Source organism: Syzygium oleosum, unplaced genomic scaffold, assembly GCF_021117445.2.
Source record: "Syzygium oleosum isolate NSW1041296 unplaced genomic scaffold, Sole_v2.1 Sole_v2.03, whole genome shotgun sequence".
Taxonomy (NCBI): domain Eukaryota; kingdom Viridiplantae; phylum Streptophyta; class Magnoliopsida; order Myrtales; family Myrtaceae; genus Syzygium; species Syzygium oleosum.
In genome coordinates, this window is record NW_026607487.1 from 12,208,633 (window position 1) to 12,233,835 (window position 25,203).

Genomic DNA, 25,203 nt, shown 5'->3' on the forward strand with positions numbered 1-25,203 from the left:
GAGAAATTCTTTTTGGGTCATCCAGGCAATGAAGGGCACGAATCTGAAAGTGTCTGATTGCATATTGTGCACATTAGGCAACGGCTTTTCGAAGAAGCGCGGGTCTTGGGCTGCGATTAGGGTGTACGGAAATCTCATCTCTCGGGGATGCAAGCCTGGGCAAGTGACATTCCCTTCGGTCATAAGTGGGTCCTGCCGCCTCAAGCTCTACTCCCGAACTGAGGCGCTTTTCTAGGAGTTGGAAACCGAGGGGTATGAAAAGTGTGTCGTGGCGTACTCTAACATGGTTGCCATGTATGGCAAGAGGGGGAAAATAAGAGAAGCAATGAAATTGGTGGCGAAAATAAAAGCCAGAGGATGCAAGCCGAATGTGTGGGTGTACAATGCCTCGATGGAAATCCACGAGAGGGCAAAGAACTTGAGGCAGGTTGAGAAAATATGTAAGGAAATGAAGAGAATGAAGGTGGCAACCAACAAGGTGAGTTACACGAGCCTCATCGCCGCATACAATGCGCGGGAATTCGAGACGTGCATAAGATTTTACTAAGAGTTTCGGGCGAATGGGGGCGCGATTCATGGGGCGATGGACGGGATCTTGGTCAGGGTTTTCTCTAAGAGCAGCCATTGGTTAGGCTTCTTCAGGACGAAGGGGTGGCTTTGAATGCGCTGAGAGACGCAGGCCTACTAGTTCAAGCTAGGTGGTTCCAGGAAAGCTTTGGCATGGCCCGAGTAATAGGAGTTCCCAGTTAATACTATTTTAGAGATTGAACTGATGTGATAGATCCGACTGATCACATTCGGTTTGGTGTCCTCTTCATGTATTGCCCACTGGTGGATGCTCAATTCTTGGTAGTCCACCTTTATATTAGCAGCAGGGAAAATGACATAAACAGTCCCTGAACTTTGGCTTAATGTGTAATTCGGTCCCTGAACTTTTAATTTGTTCAATATAGTCCATAAACTTTAATCAAATGTTCAATGTTGTCCCTAAACTTTTGGTACATGTTCAATTTAGTCCCTAAACTATATAAAAATATTCAATATAGTCCTTTCATTAATTCAAGTTCAGGGACTATATTGTACATTTTCATATAGTTCAGGGATTAAATTGAACATGTACCAAAAGTTCAGGGACCACATTGAATAAATTAAAAGAACTACATTGAACATCAGGTTAAAGTTCAGGGACTACATTGAGCAAATTAAAAGTTTAGGGACCAAATTACATATTAGGTCAAAGTTCAGGAACTATTTATGTCATTATCCCTTAACAGTACTCAGTTAAAATCTTTGTGGGAATATACTCAAGATGCTTACCGACAAAAGCGGCTGTTGTGAGAGGAAAATTGAAAATGGCGGATCTTCTTTTTGCTTTTCAGTACAAATGAGAAAGTGTTTTGTCGGATTGAGTGAATTTTCCTCATATATGCATATTTTTCTTTTTCTGTAGCGAAAGAGCACCTGCACATTCTCCACTAGCTTTCTGGGGGTACAATCTGCAGAAGCAACTCCTTTCATTTTGAGTTCAATTACACTTATTAGGCTAAGAGACTATAGTTTTTAAATTTGAACTGTGAATTTTGTCATTCTGTTCTGAGGTGATTCAGATTGAGCTACTTGAAATTCTCATCAAATTAAGGGCATCTTCTTTTGGAAATCCTAGCTATTCTTAGCACAATATTAGGGAAATCTCTAATTGCTTGTGCTCAAACAAGCACAGCTTCGATTACAGCATAACGAGCCATCAATCGCCCGACTTTGGAAAACAAGAATTCGAATGTGGGGATAAACCGGAGATGTATGCTAATACTAATCCAAACCAAGGAAGAATATGAGATCGAGAGGCAAAGTAACCAGGGTTGATATATTTATTAACTTCCGTTTCCATGATGGATCGGACTGAAAATCTTGGAATGACTGTACAACCCATCCTCGACCTCGTGGAGATTAAAGGGTCTGCATAAGTTAACAAAATAGTTGATCGTAGTGAAGAAAATACAGAGTCCAGGACTCAAACAAACAAGTATATAGTTGCTAGGGCCATGATGGCAAAGTTATCGTGTCAAGTTGAAGTCATGATCACGCCGATGTATCCCGTGATAGTATATAAGATGAACATGAGCTGCCAAGATCAGAAACAAGTAATGGCTCATAAACAGATTTCACACTCTCAAACAGAAGCGACCATGAAAATAAGAGCAAACAGCCAAAGGAAGATTACATCCGCAACCACACAGTGACATTCACCAGATTATTCAAAAGATTGGTGAGATAAGATAAGATGTAATTCAAAAGCGCATTCAGAGCGCACTCTAGCAATTTTTGGTGCAGAAGCAACGGCGACGAAAGCCCCGGCAATGCCCGCTGTGGAAGCCCTCTGTCTGGCAAACAGCAGCGCAGTTGCTCGCCTGCACGCATGTCCCCTTGAACCGGTGGCTTTGGGACTCGCAAGTTCTCGCCTCAACCACCATCGGCTCCATCTCTGCTCATACCAAAATCGAGGTGAAAGAAAAAAGGTCGAGTTAGTAAAAATTCTCTCACAGAAAATGAGTCAACAAATCATGCTCAGACTCATCTATAAGTTATCCAATCCATTTCGTTGAGCCCTTCATATCATAAGTTCACTACCATTCGAATGTCTTGTGTGATTCTAGTGAAGTGTGCGTATCGTAAGGGCCAACATTTTAAGACGTATTATTTATTTGAACCATGAAACACATGCGCATGCATATGTGTGCTGTCGGATGAGGAAGGACCAGTTGCCACGAGCAGCAGCACCACAATAAAAGCAGCTGGAATCATTCGCTTCGAGAAATCCATTGAGAGAGAGAGAGAGAGAGAGAGAGAGAGAGAGAGAGAGAGAGAGAGAGAGAGAGAGAGAGAGAGAGATGGATGGAGGATTGGGCACGGCATGAAAGGTCATTTATAGGTGAGTGAGGTGGTGAGCATAAGCTTATCGTCCACGAGGCAAACCTGTGGGTTTGGAGTCACGGAACGATCGAGAAAGAGAGAGAGAGGGAGAACTTGCATGGATCCCAATAGATCAACGGTCCAAATTCAGTTTAATTCTGTGACATCTCTAGATTAACTCAATATATTGTTCACTCTGGCCTGTCCCATACCGAACCTCGTAATCGTCAATGATTTTCCATCTTGCTATAGTATTGAACAGTATTATTACAGTGATGAACAGTACTGAACAGTGACTGTTAGAGTACTTTGCTATAATGTTTTGGCGTATAGGTGGGTACCTTTCTAGGAAGTCACTCATTCTAGGAGTGCTCTCATCTGAGCATGTTTCCAAAGTTAAGTATTGTCATTACGTCAAAAGGCATCTCCTTGAATTAATTCTAATTTTCACATATATATTGCTCTCTTCCTATTCAATTCACAGTTCGGTTTATTCCTGCCATCTTCGCCATCTTAGGGTGCGCATGAATACCATTCTGTGCCCGGAAACTATTTCTGAACAGAAATGATTTTTTTTTATTCTGTGCCCGGAAATAATTTCTGAGTATTTGAAGGCGTTTGATAAACTGTCCAAAATTTCTATTCCTAGAGTAGAAAAGAACAGAAATGCGTTTGGTAATTACACAAAATTTCTGTTCCTAAATAATATTTTAATAATATTTTGAATTGTTTAATTTTTTTTTCTTTCTATCTATTTTCTTCTTTGGCCATGGCCGGTCGCTAGCGACCGGCCATAGCCGTGGCCGGCGAGGGCGTCACGGCCCTCGCCGGCCGCCGGCGGAGGCGAGGGTCGCCCTCGCCGGCGGAGGCGAGGGCGAGGGCCGGACCCTCGCCCGGGCGAGGCCGCCTCGCCCCAGACGGAGAGGCCGAGCCTCGCTGTCGGTCGTGACGGCGAGGTCGGCCTCGCCCGCAGACGGCGAGGCTTGGCCTCGCCCAGATCCGGCGAGGCCGAGCCTCGCCGTCGCGACCCACGGCAAGCCGACCTCGCCGTGGGTCGCGACGGCGAGGTCGGCCTCGCCCAGAGATCGCGAGGCCAGCCTCACCCAGATCGGGCGAGGCCGAGCCTCGCCGTCGCGACCCACGGCGGCCGACCTTGCCGTGGGTCGCGACGGCGAGGCTCGGCCTCGCCTGCATCCGGAGAGGCCGAGCCTCGTCGTCGCGACCCACGGCGAGGCCGACCTCGCCGTCGCGACCCACGGCGAGGCTTGGCCTCGCCCGATCCGGGTGAGGCGGCCTCTCCCAGCGGCGAGGGTCTAGCCCTCGCCCTCGCCGGCGAGGGCGACCCTCGCCTCCGCCGGCAGCCGGCGAGGGCCGTGACGCCCTCGTCGGCCCTGGGCTGTGGCCGGCCGCCGGCCCGGCCTAGGGAAGAACAACACAAAAAGAAGAAAAGAAAAAAAAGAAAAAGAAGAAAAAAAACTGATTCTCAAAATTGTGCCGAGAAACAAGAAGCAACTTTTTTTTACTTCTTGTTTCTCTTTCAAAACTGTTTCTCGGCACAAATATTTGCAAAAATGTGCCCAGGAACAAAAAGTTTACCAAACGCATTTCTGTTTCCAAACTATTTCTGGGAACAAAAGAACAGAAATTTTCACTATTTGACACGTTACCAAACGGGCCCTTAGAAGCCTATCAAGAACCGCTCTTTGTCCAATTACTTTAGTCTCGGCAACTACTTCTCGCCCTCGTCAAACTGAGTTGTTACAAATTCATCGTCATTTACCGACAAAAAGAAGAAAATGGGTAAGCTTATGGAGCCATCATCACTCGTCGGCAAAGCGCAAACCCCACTTTAAACAGGATTGCTTTATCTTTTTTGACATATCTTTGGTGGATCCCATCTTCGTTGTCCCCAGATACCAACCTTTCTAATAAATCTACCCACGTTCACACGACGCGCCTCTCTCTTTTCTTTTCCCACCTTTCTTTCCGACGGATCGCGTCAAATCTTTCTTTAACACATCTCATCCCAACTCTTTTCAAAAAGATCCAGCTCCAACAGGTCCCCCATCGTCTTCACACGATCACATCATGTTTATAAAGAGATCCTACTGATTTGTCCCGCTGTTCTATCATCTAAAGATCCCACTACAAAAGTACCCATCATCTTTACGTACAATACGCGTTACGAACACTCCCGTTTACAATATGCTTTCTACATGTACATGTACATGTATGAAAGAATGCTCGTTCTTCTTTTTACAAGTAAGTTATATTTACGCAAGAAAACTAGTCGACGAGATGGATCTCCATAAACCGCAGCATTGGCCTCCTTTCAATGAAAACAAGCTACTGCATTCAGTGCATAGTTCACCAACCTCACGAATTTGACAGTAATCAACTTGGAACGACTCCGAAAACAAAATAGGAACTTCTGTGTCGGTGATGGTATGTAATTTATTAGCCAGAACCTTTCAAAGGAAAAGTTCCGTAGACCTATGGCTTTGAAAAACACCCGTCTTAATTGATGGCTTGTTAGTGATTAGCCTTGAACAATCTCAAAGGCGGGAAATTCCAATCAAACTAATCATTGTAGTAGAGAAATGATAACTATCATCAATGAAGTAATGGCACCGTTGGTCACGAGCTTTTGTCGAATGTGTGATATCTTTTGAACTTGGTTCGCAAGTTAGGTTTATAAACTTTGGTTCAATATTTAATGTCGACTATAAACTTTCACTTAGTTAGGGTTACGAACAATGTCAAAATGTCTAATGTCGTATTTTCGTTAAAGAGAGGGTTACCGACAATGTCCCTATCTCAAGCTTTCAGTCAAGTTCGCGTGACAATAAAGGAAATGCCTCGAAGAGATTGATTGAATTCTCCATATATTGCTGGTAGAGAAATCTAGAGCCGCTCTCCTTGTTCCTCTTAAAGAGGGTTGAATGGATGAGAAAGTGACCGACCAAAGGAAAATCATCTTGTTTAAAATGACTATCGCATGTTGAAAAGGAACGCATATATCTTCTCTTTTCTTTTTTATAATTTTACATGAATGTTAATCTTACTAGTCTACGTGTATAATTTGTTTTATCCAAGCTTGGTTTCCCTATATTGGTGTCTATTTCGGAAACTTCTACTAGCGTTGATAAATGAAAGGATGACATTGAACTTTAAACGAAAATGCGGGAAGTTAATTGAGCCAATTATAAGTTCAAGGATAATAATACACATCGAACGAAAATTTAAAGACCGAATTGAACCAATTGATAGTTCAAAAAGAAATTCCATGTACGAGAATTCAATGACTAATAATTCATCACGTCATTAACTTAATGCTCGCATTATTAATCAACTTAAGAAATGGGAATTACTGTAGCTTTTTGAGACTCTCCTCTTAAAGAACATTACTAAAAGATAGTTTATAACGTGCATAGATGGACAATCCTTCCTTTCCAGTTATATAAATTTTTTTATATTTATTTTCTATTTTTTGTTGGAAAAGTTAAAAAGTACCCGATCCAAAACAAATGGAGGATTTCGAGGAAAAAAAAAACAAATGGAGGATGTTATACCAAAAAATTCTACTGTCCCGCAACTGAGAAAAAATCTCAAAAATTTGTTGGAGACAAAACTCGGGACAAACACTCCGTTTGTTTCAAAGAAAGCGAAATTCGCCGGAAGATATTTTTGAAAAAAAAATTATTTGCAAAGAAAATGATTATATGGAAGTCATTTTATTATATTTGTTTTGGAACAATTATGAAAAACACGTTTGAAAAAAAATTCCAAGCACAACCCAAGTCCCAGGTTCGGGTCCTAGAGTTCCGGGCCCTGGCGTCAAGGACCTTGACTCGGGCATGGTCGCCAAGGACCCGAGCTTGGCTTCAAGGTCCAAAGCATGAGCACCAAGGACCTAGCACAACCGCCAAGGTCTAGGGGACAATTGTCAGGAGCACAACCTCGGAGGACCCGAGCCCAACCTTGGGGCTCCCAAACTCGGTTGCTAGGAGGACTGCCCTGGTCCCAAGGGACACAAGTCCAAGCGCTAGGATCCGAAGTCCAAGTATCGTGATCTAATCATATTTTTAAAATTGATTTCAAATTTTTAAAAGAGAAAATTATTTTCCTGAATTTAAGCATAAAACTGATCATGAGAGAATTTTCCATTCAACGATGCAAAAATCGAAAAATGAGGAGGTTTTCCAATAGTAAATTTACTCGAAACAAATGGACTCTCGAACGAAGCATTTTCTTATTTATCCAACAGTTATATTGCTATTCGACCAAAAAAAAAAACAGTTATATTGCTATCATAATAATCGCAACATGCAATGCAGGACCTTTGATTTTCCACTACGAAATCAGTGGACGCTAGAAATCCTTTCAAGATCGCCGTTTCACTTGATAAAGGGTGACTGATTCTTGTCAATACATCAACCTTGAAGATTGCCAAGCTCAACAGAGCACCAAAACACGGCCTTAATTATTAAGTCATCAATGCCCCTCACTATAGCAGATAGTTATAAGTCACAATACGCATTTACATGCTGGCAGACAAATGAACATACAGCTACTCGATAGAAGCCACAAGAAATAATGGAAGGTTCAGCGCCTTCCCGATGCCACTGATTCAGCAGAGAAGAGGTACTTCACTCTCGAAAGCACTGAATCATGAGTAGGGTCATAAGGATGATCCTTTGAAGGGATCTCCAGAATTGCTGGAACTGGCTTATTGTAGCTATCAACTAGAAACCTTATCATGTTTGCAACCTGAAAGCCAGAGATATCGTCAACAATTAGAAGTATGTCACCATATGTTCTTATTATGAAGAGGAATAATAACCCATTTGTATTGATCAGAAAGGCCTATGCAGCAATAATCAGCAAACACAGGACCAATATTGTTAATATTGTTTCTGCGACTGTCCAAAATATTTGGATTGGACCGAAAAGAATCTTGAAGTTGATTATTATTGGTACCCATAAGACACTCTTATTTTGTTAATGCTGAGGGCTGGATGACTAGATTAATACAAGGCCATATGATCTTGTATAAGCGACCAACGCTTACTACTCATGTACGTGTACAGAAATTATCAGGGTTGCTGATCACTAATTTAACAGATCAACAACTCCTGTTTACTATGTGGAGAAATGACCAACCAAAGGCAGTACCCTCCCAAGTGTGAGAAACAACATATGATTGAAGCACTTGATCCTTTATTTATCAGGAAAAGCAGCCCATTTAATCTACAGTTCAAGCATGAAAAAGAACTCACATATTGACTGATCAAAACAATAGCGATATCCTCCCTTGATGTGAACTCCTTGAAGGTATCTTCAATAGCTTTCACAGTTGTTTCTAAGAAGAACCACAAAAAAACACCATTAAAGAGGCAAGCATCAGCTATCTTAGAATTCTGCGACCCATGTTGCTTAAAGTAATAGTGCAATCAGAAAATGAACAAGGGCCTTAAGTTACAAACACTAACATCACAAGAAGAAATGAGAAGACCATCTGCATCTAAGAATTAGCAAGAGACCATAACAGTTTTTAATATCAAAGAACTTGTCATGAAACAAGCAAGCTATTCAGAAGAATTTCAAACCATATTTAAATTAGCTAAAATATTAGCAGGCCTACAAGCGATCTGAGAAATAAGGGGGTTATGCCACAATACTATGGAAGATAATTGCAGCGCAAGAACTTGTGAAGGACAAAGATATCAATAAATGAATGTCATTATAAAATCAATTGTACAGCAAATAATGATAATGTAAGGAGGACAGAATCATACTTGAGTCAACGATGAGATAGTTTGTCTTCCTCCTTAAGTCAACATTACCAACACCAGCCAGTAAAAACCCAGTGACAGTGTCCTACACAATATATTTGCATCATTCAAGAATTTTCAGATCAAAATTATCTCTGGTCAACTAGCCAGCATTACGTTGCATTGATTTGTTGCAACTAAAGTGCATACATGTACATTGCCAAGATAAGGATCTACAATGGTAAAAACAGTCTCATTTCTGATAGCTAAAATTGCCAAGAAAACTTCTCGTTCTAAAATTTGAATAATACATCTCAAAGCAGTTTCAATACTGTGATTCACATAGCAGACCATGGATAATTTGAGAGTAATTCTCAAGCACTTCAGAAAATGCCATCATTACATAAGTTATGCATGGCTATTTCATGTCCCACTCAACCAAAGAATGACCCATGCAAAAAACATTTGCAAGCCGATAGAATCTCATCAGGTAGATTTCCTGCAAAAGGACATACGGCCTTCAAGAAAGAAAATTGATTGCTCAAGATACTAGAAAAACGAAGCCAGGCATCTCCCAAAGGTAGAACCACCCATTTGAGTGCTTCTAATGCTATATCTTTTATCAAATCCCACTCCACCAAAAGTCAGCATCGTTTTTTATCCGAAGGTGCCTATTTCACTTCAACCCACTTGTTCAAATAGTACAACCATAAAAAAAAAAAAAAAAGGCCTGCCTCCGGCTTCAAAATTGCCTCAAAAAAATTATTCAGAGCCAATAAGAGAATGATCCAATACTTAGAGGAACTTCTCACAGTCCACATCATCATCAATTCATTTCAGTATTTTATCTGTAAATAGGATTGCAGTATATTCCCAAAAGTATCTGAAATCATGACCCACGATCTCGCCGCCTATGTTTCTTCAGATGATGAAGTTTCTTGGTCACATTTCTAGTCAAAAGAAGTCCTCGCACTTAGGAATCCTACATGAGGAATGATATTTAACCAGAAAAACTCAGATCATATCTATGCATCCATACCTCATCAGCAATCATGGCGATGAGCGCCGAACTTTTAGCCGCGATAGGGGTCCTTCCAGCCATTTGAAGTCGAATATTAAATACCCGCAACCGGTCGGCACAAACTGGGAGAAATTATACAACGAACGGTCAAATTAAAACCCGGGCAATTCTCTCTTCTGACAAACAAGACATTCAACTTCAGCACTCTCGAAATTTCCCCACGAAAGACACCGGCACATACATTTGTTTACGTCAAGCGATGGGAAGCAAAAAAAGCCGTCTTGATACAGAGATCTCACACCCTTTATGTCCAGATAACTCCTAATCATAGCCACTACCAGAATTCGGGAAACTGAGCCCTAAATCAAGAACATTTCCATCAAAATACCTACTTTCTTGCTCTCCCGTCACCGGAATTTTCAGCGGAACGAACCCAATTTGCACTGGAGAATATAGAGAGAGAGAGATCTAAATCAACGCCAGCCTATCCCTAATCACACGGAATTCAATCACCAATTGCATTGCCCGGGGCATCTCTCGCTTCGCGATCAATCGACGAATCACGAAAAACCAGATCTCGGATACGAAATCCGAACCATCAAAAGGATCATCGGAGCGGGGAGAAGAAAATGTCAGCTGAAAATCATCTCAGAGCAAGTTGATCGATCCGAACCTGTAAGCTAGATCGCTGAAGCTCCGAGCTCTTTCCTCGCCGTGAATTGACAGGGTAGAGATCCTGACCAGAGAGACCCGAGGGACCGATCTTGGGGAAATTTGGACTTTTTCGAGGTCTGGGCACCAAATATGAATATCTTCATAAAATTATGCTGTAATATTTTTGATATATTCCGGGGATTAAATTAAATTTGCTTGCGTAATAAAATTATGCATACTTTAATTATAAACATTATGCGTACTTTATTAATGTTATTCACGAAATGAGATGTGTTTTTCGTTATTATTGTATCGTCAATTACATGGTTAGTTTCACTGCATGATTCAAAAGAGATAAAAGTTGAGAAATGAGAAATCAATGAACTAAATTTATTGGTCGAGTATGTGCCACGCGATAAATGTATACCCCGCATGCGTCAAGTGACCAGGAATGATCGGTTCTCGGGTGGTCCAATTCCCATCTAAGAATTGGGAAGTGGACCGAACCGAACTTATCGGTCCGATTCCTATGTGTGCCAATGGAACCGGTGGCATTTTTATTTTGTAGAGTTTCTTGACCTCATATATTAATCCCGCTACTCTTGTGATGCATATAGGTAACAGCTACACGGTTTATACCGAACAACATTCAATCCAAACACCAAGCATAAGAATACTTCCCAAATTTGTACACGAATTATATTCGGTCCGATTTAGGAGGTGGTTTTACACATGGAATCGAGAACCGGACAGGTGCCCTCGGGAACCGCCCAATACTGGCCGGTTCGGTTCAGTCCTGGCGGTTCCTTTTGCACATCCCAAATACGCACAAGAGGTAACGTGACAATTAACCAAATTGTCCATGAACTTTAACCTAGTATGCAATATCGTCTATGAATTTTTAATTTGTTTAATGTGGTCCTTGAACTTTTGATAAATTTTTAATCTAGTCCCTATAATATATAAAATTTCTAGATACTTGAATTAATAGAAAGATAACATTTGATATTTTCATTAAATTTAGAACTAGATTGAGCCTTTACCAAAAGTTCAGGGACGGCATTACACATTGAGCTAAAGTTCATTAATCACGTTGAATAAATTAAAAGTACATTGCTCGTTAAGTCAAAGTTCAAGGACTATATATATGTTATTTTCCTAATGTTAATTGACACGTGATAAACACATGCATTAGAAATCGAAGTAGGTTTACTTTCTATAGATTGGACCTATGGACAAGAGCCAAGTAACTGCAGAAGCCATGTAATGTAACATTGCGCTTGGTGTTTTCAGAGAAAATTGTCAAAAAGTCATTAACATATTATTTGATGACCAAATCAACATAAACTCTCTAATTTAGCCAATTTAGCCAGAAACTTTTTGACGATTTTCTAATGTATTGCATCCAACCAATTTAAGCTGGAGATCACTAACGTAATAATTTTTTTTTTATTTTTTCTGCTTTTCTTTCTCTTTTTTTATTCGACTATTCATCGCCTGGCCTTGGCAATGGTCAGAGGAGGCCTTGGCCACAAGCGAGGGTTGCCCTTGCCAGCCACCCCTCTCCCAAATTTGGCAAGAGTGTCGCAGGGCCCTCACCTGTGGCCAACAACTGGTGGAGGTAAAAGATGAATAGTAGAATAGGAAAGAAAGAAATAAGAGAAAGGAAAGGAAAAAATAATTTAGAAAGTTCTAAAAAGTTGTAAAAATCGTCAACGCCAGTGCCGGCCATGCAAGATTGCCAACACTGATTGGACCACTATATTAGCGATTTTCGATCTAAATTGGCCAAATGTACTTCATTAGAAAATCGTTAGAAGATTTAAAACTAAATTGGCTGAATTGAAAAGTTACAAATTAAATCGATCGCTATACAATAAATTTAAAAGTTTTTGAACAATTCTCCGTAAAGTTCCTATTGAACTCTTTTCACATGAATAATGAGTGCAAGTAGTCCTCAGGTGAGATTGGCAAGTGTTTCCGAAGTTTACCAATAGCCTGGAAATAGAGTACTAGAAACTACGCTTCCAAATAACCGCAGAAAATAAAAAAATATTATAATTTTAAATGACCTGTGATGTATAAGACTACTCTAGTTATAGCAAATATTTTTGTTATTAGTAATGCTTAAGCGCATATCATAATGTGGGTAGACTTCTTAGCTTGTACATGGACTCCCTGCTTTTAGATTTCCTTGTTAGGACGGGTAAATAGATAGCATGAACCCAACTCACCACAAATTTTGCTCCTGAGTGCCCTTCGATGAGAATTGGAACTCAAAACAATCAGAAAGAGATTTCAAACGCCAAAAAGGAGATCCGATAAAACCGCCCGCGCATACATACAATTGAGATTCTATTGCATCTGCGATGAAATGCTGTCGCAATGCATTTAACTTGGACAGTTACACATTCAAAATGAAATCTACGGGTCCCTTGAAAACAGACAATGGTTTGGGGGAGGGAATAGACAGTGGACCAAATATGACGATATAGACATGTATCAGAAGTTCTTCAATCATTTCCAGCGGATCAAACCATCCCAAAAAGGTACTGCACGAGTATCATTCCCAAGTGAGAGAGATCATAGAATTTGCAAGCCCAGACTCCTGGAAGGTTAACTTGCTGTCATAGTCCAGACTTTTTGAAGCCCCAGGAATTGCTTGCGCCAAGCGAAATGGTCTACTTTCAGCCTCTTCCAGTTGAGAACAGCAGAATGACCACAGAAGCTGCAGAAAAATTATGTGAATAACCATTTTGTCCCACTAAGTGTGTGTGCACTGCGAAATTCCAAGCAGAAGAGTCTATGCCAACTAACCAAGGCTTACAAGCATAAACAGAAAGGGTTTCAAGGCATTATGCAAGAAATCTAGCATTTTTTTCTAAGATAATAGAAGTTCTGATCAACCTGTATTGGATCAGTACGGAGAAAATTCCGCTGGACCCTACGTCCATCGGGAAGACGGACTCCAACCCGGCAAAGGAGGCTTCTATCACCGTTAGGTTCCTCGGGAAGAGGCGGATAGGCAGGTATCTTCCTTGTGAATGCCTCTTCTTCCTTGCTGGTATTAGTTTTGTCATATTCACTAGTTGTCTTAATTGGCTCGTCTACATTTTCCAAGGAAGCTGCCAATGCAGCCTGTAGTTCCTCGTCTTCTTCCTTGGGCATTTCATCTGCATCAACCCAGGCATCTGAAATTACATATATAATGGCAGACAAAGGGTATGCACGCACAACACTCCAGCAGACAGAGCCACCGATCTTTTTATTTTCATACCATCTAAAGATGCAGCACCATACATCATAACAGGAACTCAATACGTTATACAGAAATATGACATACCCTTAAGTTTCTGTGGAGGAGTCGCAGACTTTTCTCTGGGACGTTTATGTGATGAACTTACATGATGATCCTTGGGGCCACCTTCCAGGAAGAGTAACAAATTCTGCAGTAAAATTTACTTTCTGGAATGAAAACTGCAACTATTATAATAAAATGTCTAAGTGCTTGTATACTCATGTTATATGCTGCTACGACATTAACATTCATTGTTTATTTAAATGCAAGTGTATTGGGTAACACCTGCTGTGATAGGTACCTCAAGCAAGCTCTCAGGTTGAATCATTCCAGTCCAAGACCGCATCTTTTGGCCAGTGATGGGGTCAATAACAAGCACTACAGGGATCGAATCCAGTCTGTAATAGGTGCAGACCTTCTGGCCCTCACTCGTGTCATCATATACCTAATATAAGTTAGAGTCAGCTGAGCAATTTATCATTTAACATTAACTTCATCTGTTGGTCATTATATATGAACACACATTGAAGAGAGCACTCTTGATGACTAATCAAAACTGAAATCTAAAAAAAGAGAGCTCCACTGTCTGCTATCATCAAAGGCACTCCTTGTGATTGTATGTGAAAGGGAGCACATTTGAATATAGCCTTAGATTATCACATTACTTAATTGAAAAAGAAAAGGGAGGAAAATAAAGTGAAGGGAATGAAAATTCGAAAAGAAAGTACTTGCTTCGCTTGAAGGTGGGGAGGGGATTTAAATTGGGACAAAATACACTTGAGAAGTAAAAAGGGGACCTCATTTCACTGTCAAAGCACTGCTAAGTGCTATGTTATTCGTTCTATTTTCAAACTATTCTTATGTCATTCATTCATGTATTAGCATCGTGAAGTGGTCAACTAGTAGAATGGTTGGATCTCTAGATATTTTCATAGATCAGCCCACTTATAAAATGTGTCTGCACTCTGAAAGATAAATCCATATTCTACACTCTTACTTTCTTCGGACTAAGATTTTTCCGAATAATCTCTCATTCCAGCAAACAATGTGAAGAGGCACATTCCAGACAATAATATCTGACTCACTCATCTATCTACTGTCTTTTTGGCATGCATCCATCTACTGTCTACACATACACATAAACACACAAATCTGGATTAAAAAATGGCATAATGCCTTTAGGAAGTCCCTAGTTTATGCAATTGTTTGAAGACCAGCTAACCAGGTCCTCCTACAACAATATGATAATTCCATCGAGGAATGAGGACACAAAAAGAAACTCTTTGAAATAAGCAGGCCTTGCTACCAACAGAAGGCCTTAGGTAGTGTTATAGAAGCCAGCAACTCTGAAGCATGACAAAGCACATGGACAGAACTTGGAACAGCATAAAAAGAGCTGATCTGAAGAAAGAGCATGTGCTATTATTTAATCTAAAAATAGTTTGAAGCACTCATGATTCAGATATCAAATAAATTGATAAAGTTGGGCCACTATAAGAGAGAATAATAAAGATCCAGCCAGAAGCACACCTGCCAGAAGATAAAATTAGTGCTGATAGTTTGTGAGACGGCTTCATTTGCCCATGTATCCCGATTCAGCTTCAAGAGAAAATAAACAAAAACAGATAAGAATTAGCATTCTCAAAGACTCCAGGGAGATAAAGCAATAAAGCAGAGAGGGCAAGAGAGAGAGAGAGAGAGAGAGAGAGAGAGAGAGAGAGAGAATACGCTACCATATGCGAGCTGAACTCCTTGGTGGATTGCAAGTTTACTAGAAGCCACTTGTCTTGTAGTGAAGCTGCCGCTTTAGCCTGTTTACATTCATATTTATTAAAATCAGTTAAATAAGAAACAGCAAATGGTTAACCAAAAACAAAAGTACCAGCCAATAAAGTCCTGCAACTACACATCTCCCTACACACGCTAAGCTCATATCATTGATGAAAGGGAAAATTATACTCAATATCCTCTATAATTTATGCTTTTCATTCCCTGTTTTTACGGATAACAGTTCCTATTGTCAAGTTTATCTCCATAACACTTTCCCATCTCCCTCTCTCTCTCTCTCTCTCTCTCTCTCTCTCTCTCTCTCACACACACACACACACACACACACACACACACACACACACCCCCCCCCCCCCCCCCAAAAAGAGCGCGCGCATAATATTTCGGTACAAATAATTCTAGTAAATTAAAGGAAAGGGGACAGTAGATAATTCCCTTTTTCATATAACGAAACACTAACAAAGTTATCTTGACAATGTGTACTTCTAAAAACAAAAGATGAGTGGTGTAACCATAATAATCTATGATGCAAACCACAATGTCTGCTAATAGAAAAGAATGAGAACCTTATATTGGTTTGATCTCCAATCTACACTTACAAAGGAATAAATTTCAACTGCAGGATGAGCTATTCATCTACTCTGTTTGATACTCTCCTAGTTATGTAATATAATGTAAAAACACTACAAGGTAGCTAATTCCTCTTAGCGCGTGCATTCTCCTTATCAGTTAAAGATTATCAAAGTTGTCCCCAAGATGGTGCTAATCATCGTGGGACCAACTCTGAAAACTTCAGATTGGAGAAAACAACAGGAAAAAATTCAAATTCACCTAATCATTAAAAAATCAAACAAAAGATCAGGATGTATTAAATTTCCAGGGGATAAAACATCAAACATATGCATGCAATGATGTGATAATGTCCTCTTGATGCACTTCATGATGATGAATAAAGTAATGTTGAATTATTATGCAGCCTCAAAAAGTTATTTCCTCAAAAAATCACCTCGAAGATTAATAGTGGAGCTCACATGAGCCGTCAATTCTTGATTCAAATACCATCCACCGCCTATGCAGTAGTGAACAGTCAAGCTCACCTGAGCCCAGGCAACTTTGCCGCCAATTAATTGTGGCGGCACTGAGCTCATACGGTGGTACTCTTGTTCCAGATCCCGTCAGTTGTCGATTCAAATACCAGCCATCGTCAATGCCATAGTGATCAGTCAAGCTCACCCGAGCGCAAGCGACTTTGCTGCCAATCAATTGTGGCGTCAAGTCCACTGAGCTCATGCGGTGGTTCTCTCTCTCTCTCTCTGTAAAAATAGTCCCTAGAATCCTCCTCTATTTTTTCCCAAAGCTGATATCCTTTGGTTAAATAAATCTGGTGAAAACAAATCTATTTCAATCTCACATTTGCAGGTCAGTTCATTTGTTTGCGGGTTCAACCTGGACCGACCCCTAGAGATGCTTATTTTTAGTACCCGAAGCACGAAGTCACTCAACCCATCGGGAACAGAGAAAACTTGTTCGAACTGATCGGTCTGGGCGTGGTTTTGGGCCCTCCGGATATTTTTCTTAACACCCATTTTCACAAGTAACAATACTACTAAATAGACTTGAAACCTCATGATCTGGCACTCAGATTCCGGTGCCAGGAAGAGTACCCTTAGTATAAGAACATGTCATACCAATTACACCATTGCTAATGGAAATGTTCGTCACATCAGTTCATAAAAGTTTACATACTTAGTTGTTCGGAAATAGCCACTGTACAATCAACTACAGCTTTAATCACTCAAGCCCCACTTTGGCAAGTTGCAAAACATTATAACTCCAAAAGTCGCAATAACTATGAAATCCGTACTTTCCATTCAACCTCATCAAAATACCAAACTGTATAAGGCAATATACCAGAGAGCTTTCACATATGCACACAAGGAATGTTTTTTTCAAAGACCATTCAACATGAAAAGAAACGAGTACACTCCAGATAGAGTGTGAATTAATTGCACGCAAATTGTAAGAGTGAGTTCAGGCCAACTACCTTCTCAAAGGATCCGCGATACATCAAATGGAACGGAGGACGATATAGAGAGGCAAGATTATCACGAGCATTTTCTGCAGTAGATGTTGAACCTTGATCTGATTCCCACACCCCAGGGCGTTTCATTTCCTCATCAAAGTTCCTGAATGCAATTAGTGAACTTGACTCATGTGACCCCATCCCCAATGCTCTGCATGGTCATTAAATTTTGCCAATTAGTAATAGCACATTATATCATTCTTGCATAATAGCCAATGGCTGCAATAGAGCAACAAAGACAGCAACACTAAGGAGAGTATACATACGGGTATAATACCGCATCATCATAGAGGACCTCTCTCCTAACAGGTAAAGGAGGACGCACTTCATCTCCATCATGCTGTCCAATGTTTTCTTTACCATTTTCATTCCCTGATACCCTAAGGAAACACATAGAAATCAGAAGAAGAAGAAGAAGAAGAAGAAATAAAGAGGCAAAAACACGATAATTTACAGAAAACGCGGCAAAATACCCGGCATTTTCATCTGCCCAAACAGCATTTCCACCATCTGCTGGGGAAGGATTGGACTGTCCCCCAATACCGCCACTTTCATTACCTATATAAAATAGTTGAATGGCTTCCTCAAGCTTCCAACTTGTTGCCTGATGGAATGTAACTCATCAGAATTCGAACAATCTCGTTTTTTCACAGATAAAGCATCGTACACACACAAAAACAAAGAAAATACCAAGATAATAGCAATAAAAGAGCAATTCACTGCTGATACGTATATCACCAGACAATTGGAACGCAAATGACAAAAACAATAAGCACGGACCTTTCAGTTTAAACCCTTAATTTTTATGGAATGGACCTGTAAAACCAAGGATATGACCACTGAAACAAAGAGGGGAAAAGGCACACAAAATTAAATGGAAGTCTCAGGGACACTGGCAGCAACTGAATATCAAAATTTACACGCAATTCCACTCGAAAGCTTCAGATAACTTAAGATGCTCATATCTAGCATTGGTTATAGACAAGATCTAGCATGCAGAAGACGGGAGGCTCCTTCTAATGCAACCAGCCTGGGTGTGCGCGAGAACCAAAGCTTCAATCAAGGGAATTGTACGGCCAAATTAAGAGCCTGACTTCTTCCCTAGCTTCATCAACACAAGGCATTGAAACCGCAAAACCCAGAATAAAGGTTGACTTTTTCCTCACGAACACATAAATAAGTGGACAAACAAATCGCTATCATAACAAGCACCAAACAACACCAAACATCACGGTAAACCAACTACAGATCAAGTGTTCATATCGTTATAATCTCTATAAGCAGTAATAATTAATCAGTCATGTCTACGTCAGTATAGCTCAGCTATTTTGCAATGTAAGGTTTCGGCAAATCAATGCGTGTGAGAACCCAGTACGCACAAGAGGGACAGACAGTGAGAACCTGCAAGAACTGGCGGGCGGTATCGTCGGTTTGACCGACGGCGATCTCCAAGAAGGAAGAGATCATGCTCTGCTTATCGGTCGGTGACAGCACGCTCTCCATCTCCCCCCACCCACCCACCCACCCACCCTCGTGCACCGTCACCGAAACCCTAGAAAGAAGCCCTTCGATCACGTCGCGACAAAAGAAGGGAGGGCAATTCTTTTGCCCTAATTTAGGGAAAGAGACGAGCCGAATCTGAATCTGAAGCTTCCATGTCTGGCGAACGGCGGGGAGAGGGAAGGAGTGAGGGGGACTCCCTCAGTCGTCGCCGTACCTGAGTCGTGGAGGCTCATTCGGATTTCCCAGTTTCCTTTTTCGACCAGGGTAACGCGGAATTGACGCTTTTGTCCTTGTAGCTGAGATCGGCTCCTTAATGGTAATTTCCCGCCTGGCACGCGAGTGGCAGTCTTTGTAATTTGTTTTGGTGACAAGGGTGTTATGGGTACACAGCGATAGGGGCGGAAATGTTTTTTTAGGACAAAAGGGGACGGAAATTAAATTATGAGAATTTTGGGGGGAAAAACAAATTAGAATTTCTGGAAAATGTTTGCTCCGCAGAAAATATGATATTTTCCGTAAAATGTGTTTCGAGAGCTATTTCTCGGGAAAATATCATATTTATATCTGTATTAAATCTGAAAATTAATTAGAAAATATTTTCCGCAGTGATATGGAAAATCTAATTTGATTTTCTTGAAAAAAATGGAATTTTTAATTATTTTTTATTTCTTTTCTTTCCTTTTCTTTTTCTTTCTTCCTTCGTTGGTCATCGACCACGGCAAAAGCCGGCCACCGACCAAAGAGGAGGGACAAGCTCGCGTGATTTGATGAGCTCGAGCCGCCAAATATGGCAATGTGGAGATCTTCCTACGTTGTATGTCACGGAGGAGGGCCTTCTCGCCTTTCCAAAAGCAATAATTGGCGAACGCCCACCGATCCGACACCACCTTTTTTAATCCCCGAGAGCCAATCGATTGTGATCATCAACACGAAGAAGATTCTGCAGAAATTGAATCCTAAACCAAGCAAAATCACATTTCGGGAATCGCAATCACAGACTTACTAAGTGTTTAGCTGACGAACGAAATTGGAGAAATTGTTGTGCTTGACATGCTTGGGGAGCAAATCCTTGGCGAATTCAATTGGCCATCACACGATGAACATCGTCCTCTCCTCGTTCCACGAAATCAAATCGTCCACCGCTGGATTGTCCATGAGCTGGTAAGTCTTGGTGAGGAACAGAGTCGGAGCCTCGCCCGAGGTTGATGAGCTCGTCTCTCGCTTGTCGCTAGTCGAACTCTAGAGGCAGAGCAACAAGGTGAGGGAGAAGGAGGAATTCTGGAGGCAGAGAGACGGAGGAGGACGACGAACCCTAGAACCGGTAGATGAAGAGCACGTAGACAAAGAGGAGGAAGTCCGAACGCGAAGAGGTGGAGTAACTTTGGAGCAGGATAGAGATGGGAAAATGAATGATTTGGAATTCAAAAAATAATTGCTTATAGCGCTTAAAATAATTAGTTAATGAAAAATATTTTCATTATCGACAACAATTTATATCTAAATACTTTCGAGCCGAGGATAATGAAATATTTTTCATTCATTCATTTTTGCATGCAATACAAGTGATCAATTTTAGAAATATATGTAATTTGTGTCATGATAATTATATTCCAATTCCGTTAACAAATATCTCAAAATATGTTAAGTGTCTGCATAAATAATTATTATTACCTTTCAATGCACTCTCTCGTGTTATATGTAAACTATGTATTAAAATTTAAAATATCTCTCAATAAAATCTTTAGTATTATAATTATCGGGATACAAGTCTATTCGGTCGTGGGTTGTGCCCTGCCTTGGGCTTGGGCAATTAAAGCCGCATAACTCCAACCGTATTGGACTTGGACACGGTTAGGTACGACCATCATGATGGCTTTGCATTTCTTTTTATGAAAAAGGGTTAAAGTCGAATACAAAAGTTCAACGTCGTGAATTTATTATCCCTTTTTTAGTACCAAATAAAAAATAAAGTAAGGTACTGACAAGAAATTAGTATCCAAATGCTTGTTTATTCCATGATTAGCAAGCCAGTCAGCAAAAAAATTTTCTTTCCGAAAGTTATGTTGTACTTTAAACTCAAAGTGAAAATGCAGCAGTCTTTCGATAATTTTAAGCAGAGCAGGGCCATCATTATCAATCATAAGTTCTAGACTAACAATATCATTGATGGCTTTAGAGTCAATCTCAATTATGATATTATGAAAACTAAGTTATTTTGCGAAGTTGAGTCCTAACCACAAAACCCAAAGTTTTGCTTGTGTCGACAAACATGTTTCTATAAATGCGGCAAAACCACCAAGCTAGTCACCCCTTCGTTTCTAAATAAACCCTTGTACCAGCAAGTCTTGGTTGCCTTTAAAGGGCCCATGCTTAATCCAATCAGAACGTGGAGGATCCCATCTTACCAAACTTGGAGAAATGCATTATCCACTTAAAGTTGAGTTATTCACAGATGAAGCTCTAATGACTTCCTTTGTGTATGACCGAATTGCTTGTAATAGATTCGAAGGAAGAAGTTATTGAAAAGTGACTTATTTCTCCATTGCCAAAAAAGCCATGCACCTACTTCAGAAAGGAAAAATGCCACAAAAAATCCCAAACTATACTCACTGTGACACATTTACCTAGTCGAGTTATTCACATATGAAACTCTAATACGTTGTGGTCCCTTCCACTTCTAAATTGTGGATCATATACTATAAGATTCTTGATTATCTACCCCATTGATTACTTCGCATGCTAACTTAACAGAGAAAGACCCGCTTCCATACCCTCCCACAAAAGAGTATCTTCTCCATCAGAGGCCAAAAGAGGTTTGACAGATCTAATGCGAAGGATTATCTTCTGATATAATTCTTTGAAATATCCGAAAATTTCGATTTTCATTCGGCACATAATCACAAACTTTTTTGTTCATCTCAGAAGGAGATAGCTGGACACTAACAATTTTATAGAGTGGCTCCATACATTGTATATATTTATCTGTCCAAAACCTGACATGTTTGCCATTTCCCAAACTTCATAAAGCTTCTTTTTGTAATGCCGGCCATACATTTACAATTGCATTTCATAAGATCAAGTCACCAGATTTAGCATGAAAATTAGTTCTTTGCGAACAATATTTAGCATTCGGAATTTGTGCCTAGAGATTATTAAGTTGGATCTTTAGGCCCCATGCTAGCTTCATCATAAATCCTTGATTAGTCTGTTCAAGAGATCCAAAACCAAGACCACCAAATTTTTTAGGCTCGCAAATGGGTTCCCAATTTAGAAGGTGAATTCGACGTTTGTCGTTTATGTCTCCCCCAACAATTTTTTTCAATCTCTAGACAAACTTGAGTTAGGAACTTTAGTGTGGTGCATGTGATAGACAGGGATAGATATAACTACATACTGAGCTAAAGTAATTCAATTTGTGACAAACTTTCAGATTTCCATCCACAAAGCCTTTTGTTCATCCTCTCTAACACAAACTGAAAATGCCTCAAAGAAGTTCTTCCATCAATCAAAGGCGCTCCCAGATATTTGCCTAATTCCGCGTATACACCAAAACTGGAAATCTCGTTCAAATTATGTTTCGGCCCAGAGAAGTATCCTTTGAACGAAAAACTTTAGTTTTAGCCTTGCTCGCAATTTATCAATCACCTAAACATTCCATGACGACATCCATTTGATCTCTCGAAGCTAGATCATCTACAAACAAGAGATGCGAAATTCGTGGTCCACTCTTTCGAAAAAAAAGAAGAAGAAGAAGAAAAGGTTTCCACCGTTTTGAATTTATTGCATCATTAATTGTGAGATAACCTTTCTATGTATAATACAAGTATGTATGGTGAAAGAGGGTCTACTTGACAAATTCCCTTGCTTGGAAAGAATTTATCCGCAGTCTTGCCATTCAACAAAATTTGCAACGATAATAATGTGATGCAATTCATAATTAAAAGAAACATAGAATCTAGGGCACGTGACATGTGAAGAGTCGCCTCATCGAAAGACCACTTAAGTCGATCATACGCCTTCTAAAGATCAATTTTGAGGATCATATACCCCATTTTCCCTTGAATTTTGTTCATCAAGTGAATTGTCTCTTGTGCGATAATAACATTGTCCTGAATATGTCTACCAGGAACAAAACTATTTTAATTAGGGGAGACGAGCTACGGAGGCACTTCCTTTCGTCTATTCACGATCACTTTGGTGAGAATTTTGTAAGCGACGTTACGCAGACTAATTGGTCTAAAGTTGCAAATTGATTATGGTTGTTTCACTCTTGGAATTAGTACCGAGAGAGTTTTATTAATCTCAGCTCAGTTACAATTTCCAGACCACGCTCGGGCCTTTGTAAGATCCCATATCAAATAGTGCTCTGTGGACCTCTTCTTTGTCGACTAGCTTAGCCAGATTTGAAGCTTACGAAGAACTCAGGACTTGAAATCCATTAGGTTGCGGAATCGCGATTGGGGTTGGATCATCTTCGGTGAAAAGGTTCTCGTAGAAATCCATCACAGCGCCTTTCAATTCCTTTTGGTCAGACACGTATTTTCCACTATTATTTTTTAGAGCATCGATTTTATTTTTTCGACGGTGAATGATTGTAGTAACATAAATTTTTTTTTTCATATTTTTATCCCCAAAGTGCATCTATTGATGTCTTGCTTTGCATTTTAATTAGTAAGGAAAATAAATTACTCTTTTTGACGACGCACGGCAAAGTGTGTTTCTGGGCAATTAATAATAAAAAAAATAACAAAAAAGATATGACATATTAGGGAAAATTCCAAATAAAGACCCGAAGTGCCTTTATTTTCTCAAATAAGGACCTGAAGTAGACCTTGTATCAAATAAGGACATGAAGTGCTCTATTTTTCTCAAATAAGAGCCTGAAGTGATTATAACAGTTTTAAATAAAGGCCTCACCCCGCCGGCTAGCCAAATTTTCTAGTCGATCAAGGGCATGTTTGTCCAAAAATAATTTTAATATAAATTTTGATAAAATTAAATTTAAAATTTTAAAATTTTTTTTTAAAAGAAGAAAAAAACCTAGGGAGGGCTAGCAACCCTGTGACATCCCCGAATTCGGGCCTAGGAAGCCGAAGGTATGCGGTAAAAGATTGGGCCAGTAGTCCGAGCCGAGAATCGGTAATGAAATGGATAATATAGTCGGAACGAGTGTACTGAGAGTTGGTCATGGTTCGATCAAAAGATTATCTATGAATTGGCCTAGGGATCGATACTGGAATGACTCCCTGTTCACGCAAGACGATTAAAGTAATATGACCGTGCAGTGACACTTCGACTATAAGAGCCGTTAGTGGAACGATCCGGAATATCTATGGATCAGTGTCGTGTCAGCATGTGTCGGTCGCGGGTGATTCCGCACGATCATGCATTGATCACGGGCGATCATGAGTTAATCATGGGATACTATATTCCACAAGGCCACATGACAACCGAGAGTCGACCATGGATCAGTGATACTCGAACGTGGACTGGTCGCGAATCGGCCACGAATCGTTGCGCCAAGTCAGGTAGGCCATGGATGAGCCATGTGCCAGGTGACGCAGCGTTCAGCGAGTAATTCAAGCAAAACTTTGCTTATGGAGAGAAATCCCGAAATTCAATATTGATGATAATGTTTTGTCTTCAAAAGAACCCTAAAATAAGCTTATATATCCTTAAACCAAACCCTACTAGGACTATAAAGCATAAAATATCAAAATTACAAAACTGCCCTTAAAATTAAAACCCATCAAAATATTAAAATAATAGAAAAACCCATGTAAACGATCCCGAATCGCTAAAATCCATCGTTAGTCACGACCAAAGGCGTGAGTTGTGTTCAGACCGCCGTTTCGCTTCAAACGACCGAATTTGAGCCCGATCCGATGTTGTCAATCGGGTCCGCCGGTTCTAGTCGTATCACCGTTTCACCTTCCGTTTGGACTTCTGCCTGTCCAACCGGTCCAGAAACGCACCACCGGTCCAGAAACGCACCACTAATAGATTCTGCATCACCAGGCCACGAGCCCAATGGCTTAGCCGCGGACTAGGCTATGCGCCAGTTGCGCCAGCCAGGCCTTATGCCCAGACATGATCAGCCATTGTGTCCGTCAGCTAGGTCACGAACCGGCTACGTGCCCGGCTGTGTGCCGGTCATTGTGCCTGATCCTTA

The 25,203-nt window shown here is 40.5% G+C and overlaps 3 protein-coding genes across 8 annotated transcripts; all 3 read right to left on the bottom strand.

Moving 5' to 3' along the window:
• Positions 1 to 2,131: 2,131 nt before the first annotated feature.
• LOC115670741 (defensin Ec-AMP-D2-like) lies at positions 2,132 to 2,908 on the bottom strand. Its single transcript, XM_030592093.2, has 2 exons — positions 2,757 to 2,908; positions 2,132 to 2,482 (listed from the first exon to the last, which is right to left on the bottom strand). The coding sequence occupies exons 1-2, from the start codon at positions 2,818 to 2,820 to the stop codon at positions 2,313 to 2,315; spliced, it is 234 nt and encodes a 77-aa protein (XP_030447953.1). The 5' UTR covers positions 2,821 to 2,908; the 3' UTR covers positions 2,132 to 2,312.
• A 4,380-nt stretch (positions 2,909 to 7,288) lies between these two features.
• LOC115670863 (V-type proton ATPase subunit F) lies at positions 7,289 to 10,514 on the bottom strand. 2 transcript variants are annotated; one of them, XM_030592239.2, is made up of 5 exons: positions 10,379 to 10,514; positions 9,724 to 9,827; positions 8,709 to 8,790; positions 8,190 to 8,272; positions 7,289 to 7,680 (listed from the first exon to the last, which is right to left on the bottom strand). In XM_030592239.2, the coding sequence occupies exons 2-5, from the start codon at positions 9,784 to 9,786 to the stop codon at positions 7,516 to 7,518; spliced, it is 393 nt and encodes a 130-aa protein (XP_030448099.1). In that variant the 5' UTR covers positions 9,787 to 9,827; positions 10,379 to 10,514; the 3' UTR covers positions 7,289 to 7,515. The 2 variants fall into 2 exon arrangements, with proteins under 2 accessions (XP_030448099.1, XP_030448098.1); XM_030592238.2 differs by having other exon boundaries at positions 9,724 to 9,881.
• Positions 10,515 to 12,655: 2,141 nt separating this feature from the next.
• LOC115670749 (plant UBX domain-containing protein 7) lies at positions 12,656 to 19,302 on the bottom strand. Of its 5 annotated transcripts, none has more exons than XM_030592102.2 (10): positions 18,930 to 19,300; positions 18,002 to 18,132; positions 17,795 to 17,908; positions 17,490 to 17,679; positions 15,391 to 15,468; positions 15,188 to 15,256; positions 13,959 to 14,102; positions 13,703 to 13,805; positions 13,267 to 13,550; positions 12,656 to 13,087 (listed from the first exon to the last, which is right to left on the bottom strand). In XM_030592102.2, exons 1-10 carry the CDS (start codon positions 19,029 to 19,031, stop codon positions 12,923 to 12,925), a joined length of 1,380 nt encoding a protein of 459 aa, XP_030447962.1. In that variant the 5' UTR covers positions 19,032 to 19,300; the 3' UTR covers positions 12,656 to 12,922. The 5 variants fall into 5 exon arrangements, with proteins under 5 accessions (XP_030447962.1, XP_030447963.1, XP_056165898.1 ...); XM_030592103.2 differs by having other exon boundaries at positions 13,267 to 13,532; positions 18,930 to 19,298; XM_056309923.1 differs by lacking the exon at positions 18,930 to 19,300 and adding an exon at positions 18,623 to 18,667.
• Positions 19,303 to 25,203: the final 5,901 nt, after the last annotated feature.

Excerpts from the sequence above, each read along its gene's own strand:
- LOC115670741 (XM_030592093.2), bottom strand. The coding sequence starts at position 2,820 with ATGGATTTCTCGAAGCGAATGATTCCAGCTGCTTTTATTGTGGTGCTG. Across the intron at positions 2,483-2,756 it reads GCTGCTGCTCGTGGCAACTG|AGATGGAGCCGATGGTGGTT; the intron begins GTCCTTCCTCAT and ends TGGTATGAGCAG.
- LOC115670863 (XM_030592239.2), bottom strand. The coding sequence starts at position 9,786 with ATGGCTGGAAGGACCCCTATCGCGGCTAAAAGTTCGGCGCTCATCGCC. Across the intron at positions 8,791-9,723 it reads TCGCCATGATTGCTGATGAG|GACACTGTCACTGGGTTTTT; the intron begins GTATGGATGCAT and ends TATATTGTGTAG. Across the intron at positions 7,681-8,189 it reads TTGTTTTGATCAGTCAATAT|GTTGCAAACATGATAAGGTT; the intron begins GTGAGTTCTTTT and ends TCTGGCTTTCAG.
- LOC115670749 (XM_030592102.2), bottom strand. The coding sequence starts at position 19,031 with ATGGAGAGCGTGCTGTCACCGACCGATAAGCAGAGCATGATCTCTTCC. Across the intron at positions 15,469-17,489 it reads ATCGCGGATCCTTTGAGAAG|GCTAAAGCGGCAGCTTCACT; the intron begins GTAGTTGGCCTG and ends GAATGTAAACAG. Across the intron at positions 13,806-13,958 it reads AACCTGAGAGCTTGCTTGAG|AATTTGTTACTCTTCCTGGA; the intron begins GTACCTATCACA and ends ATTTTACTGCAG.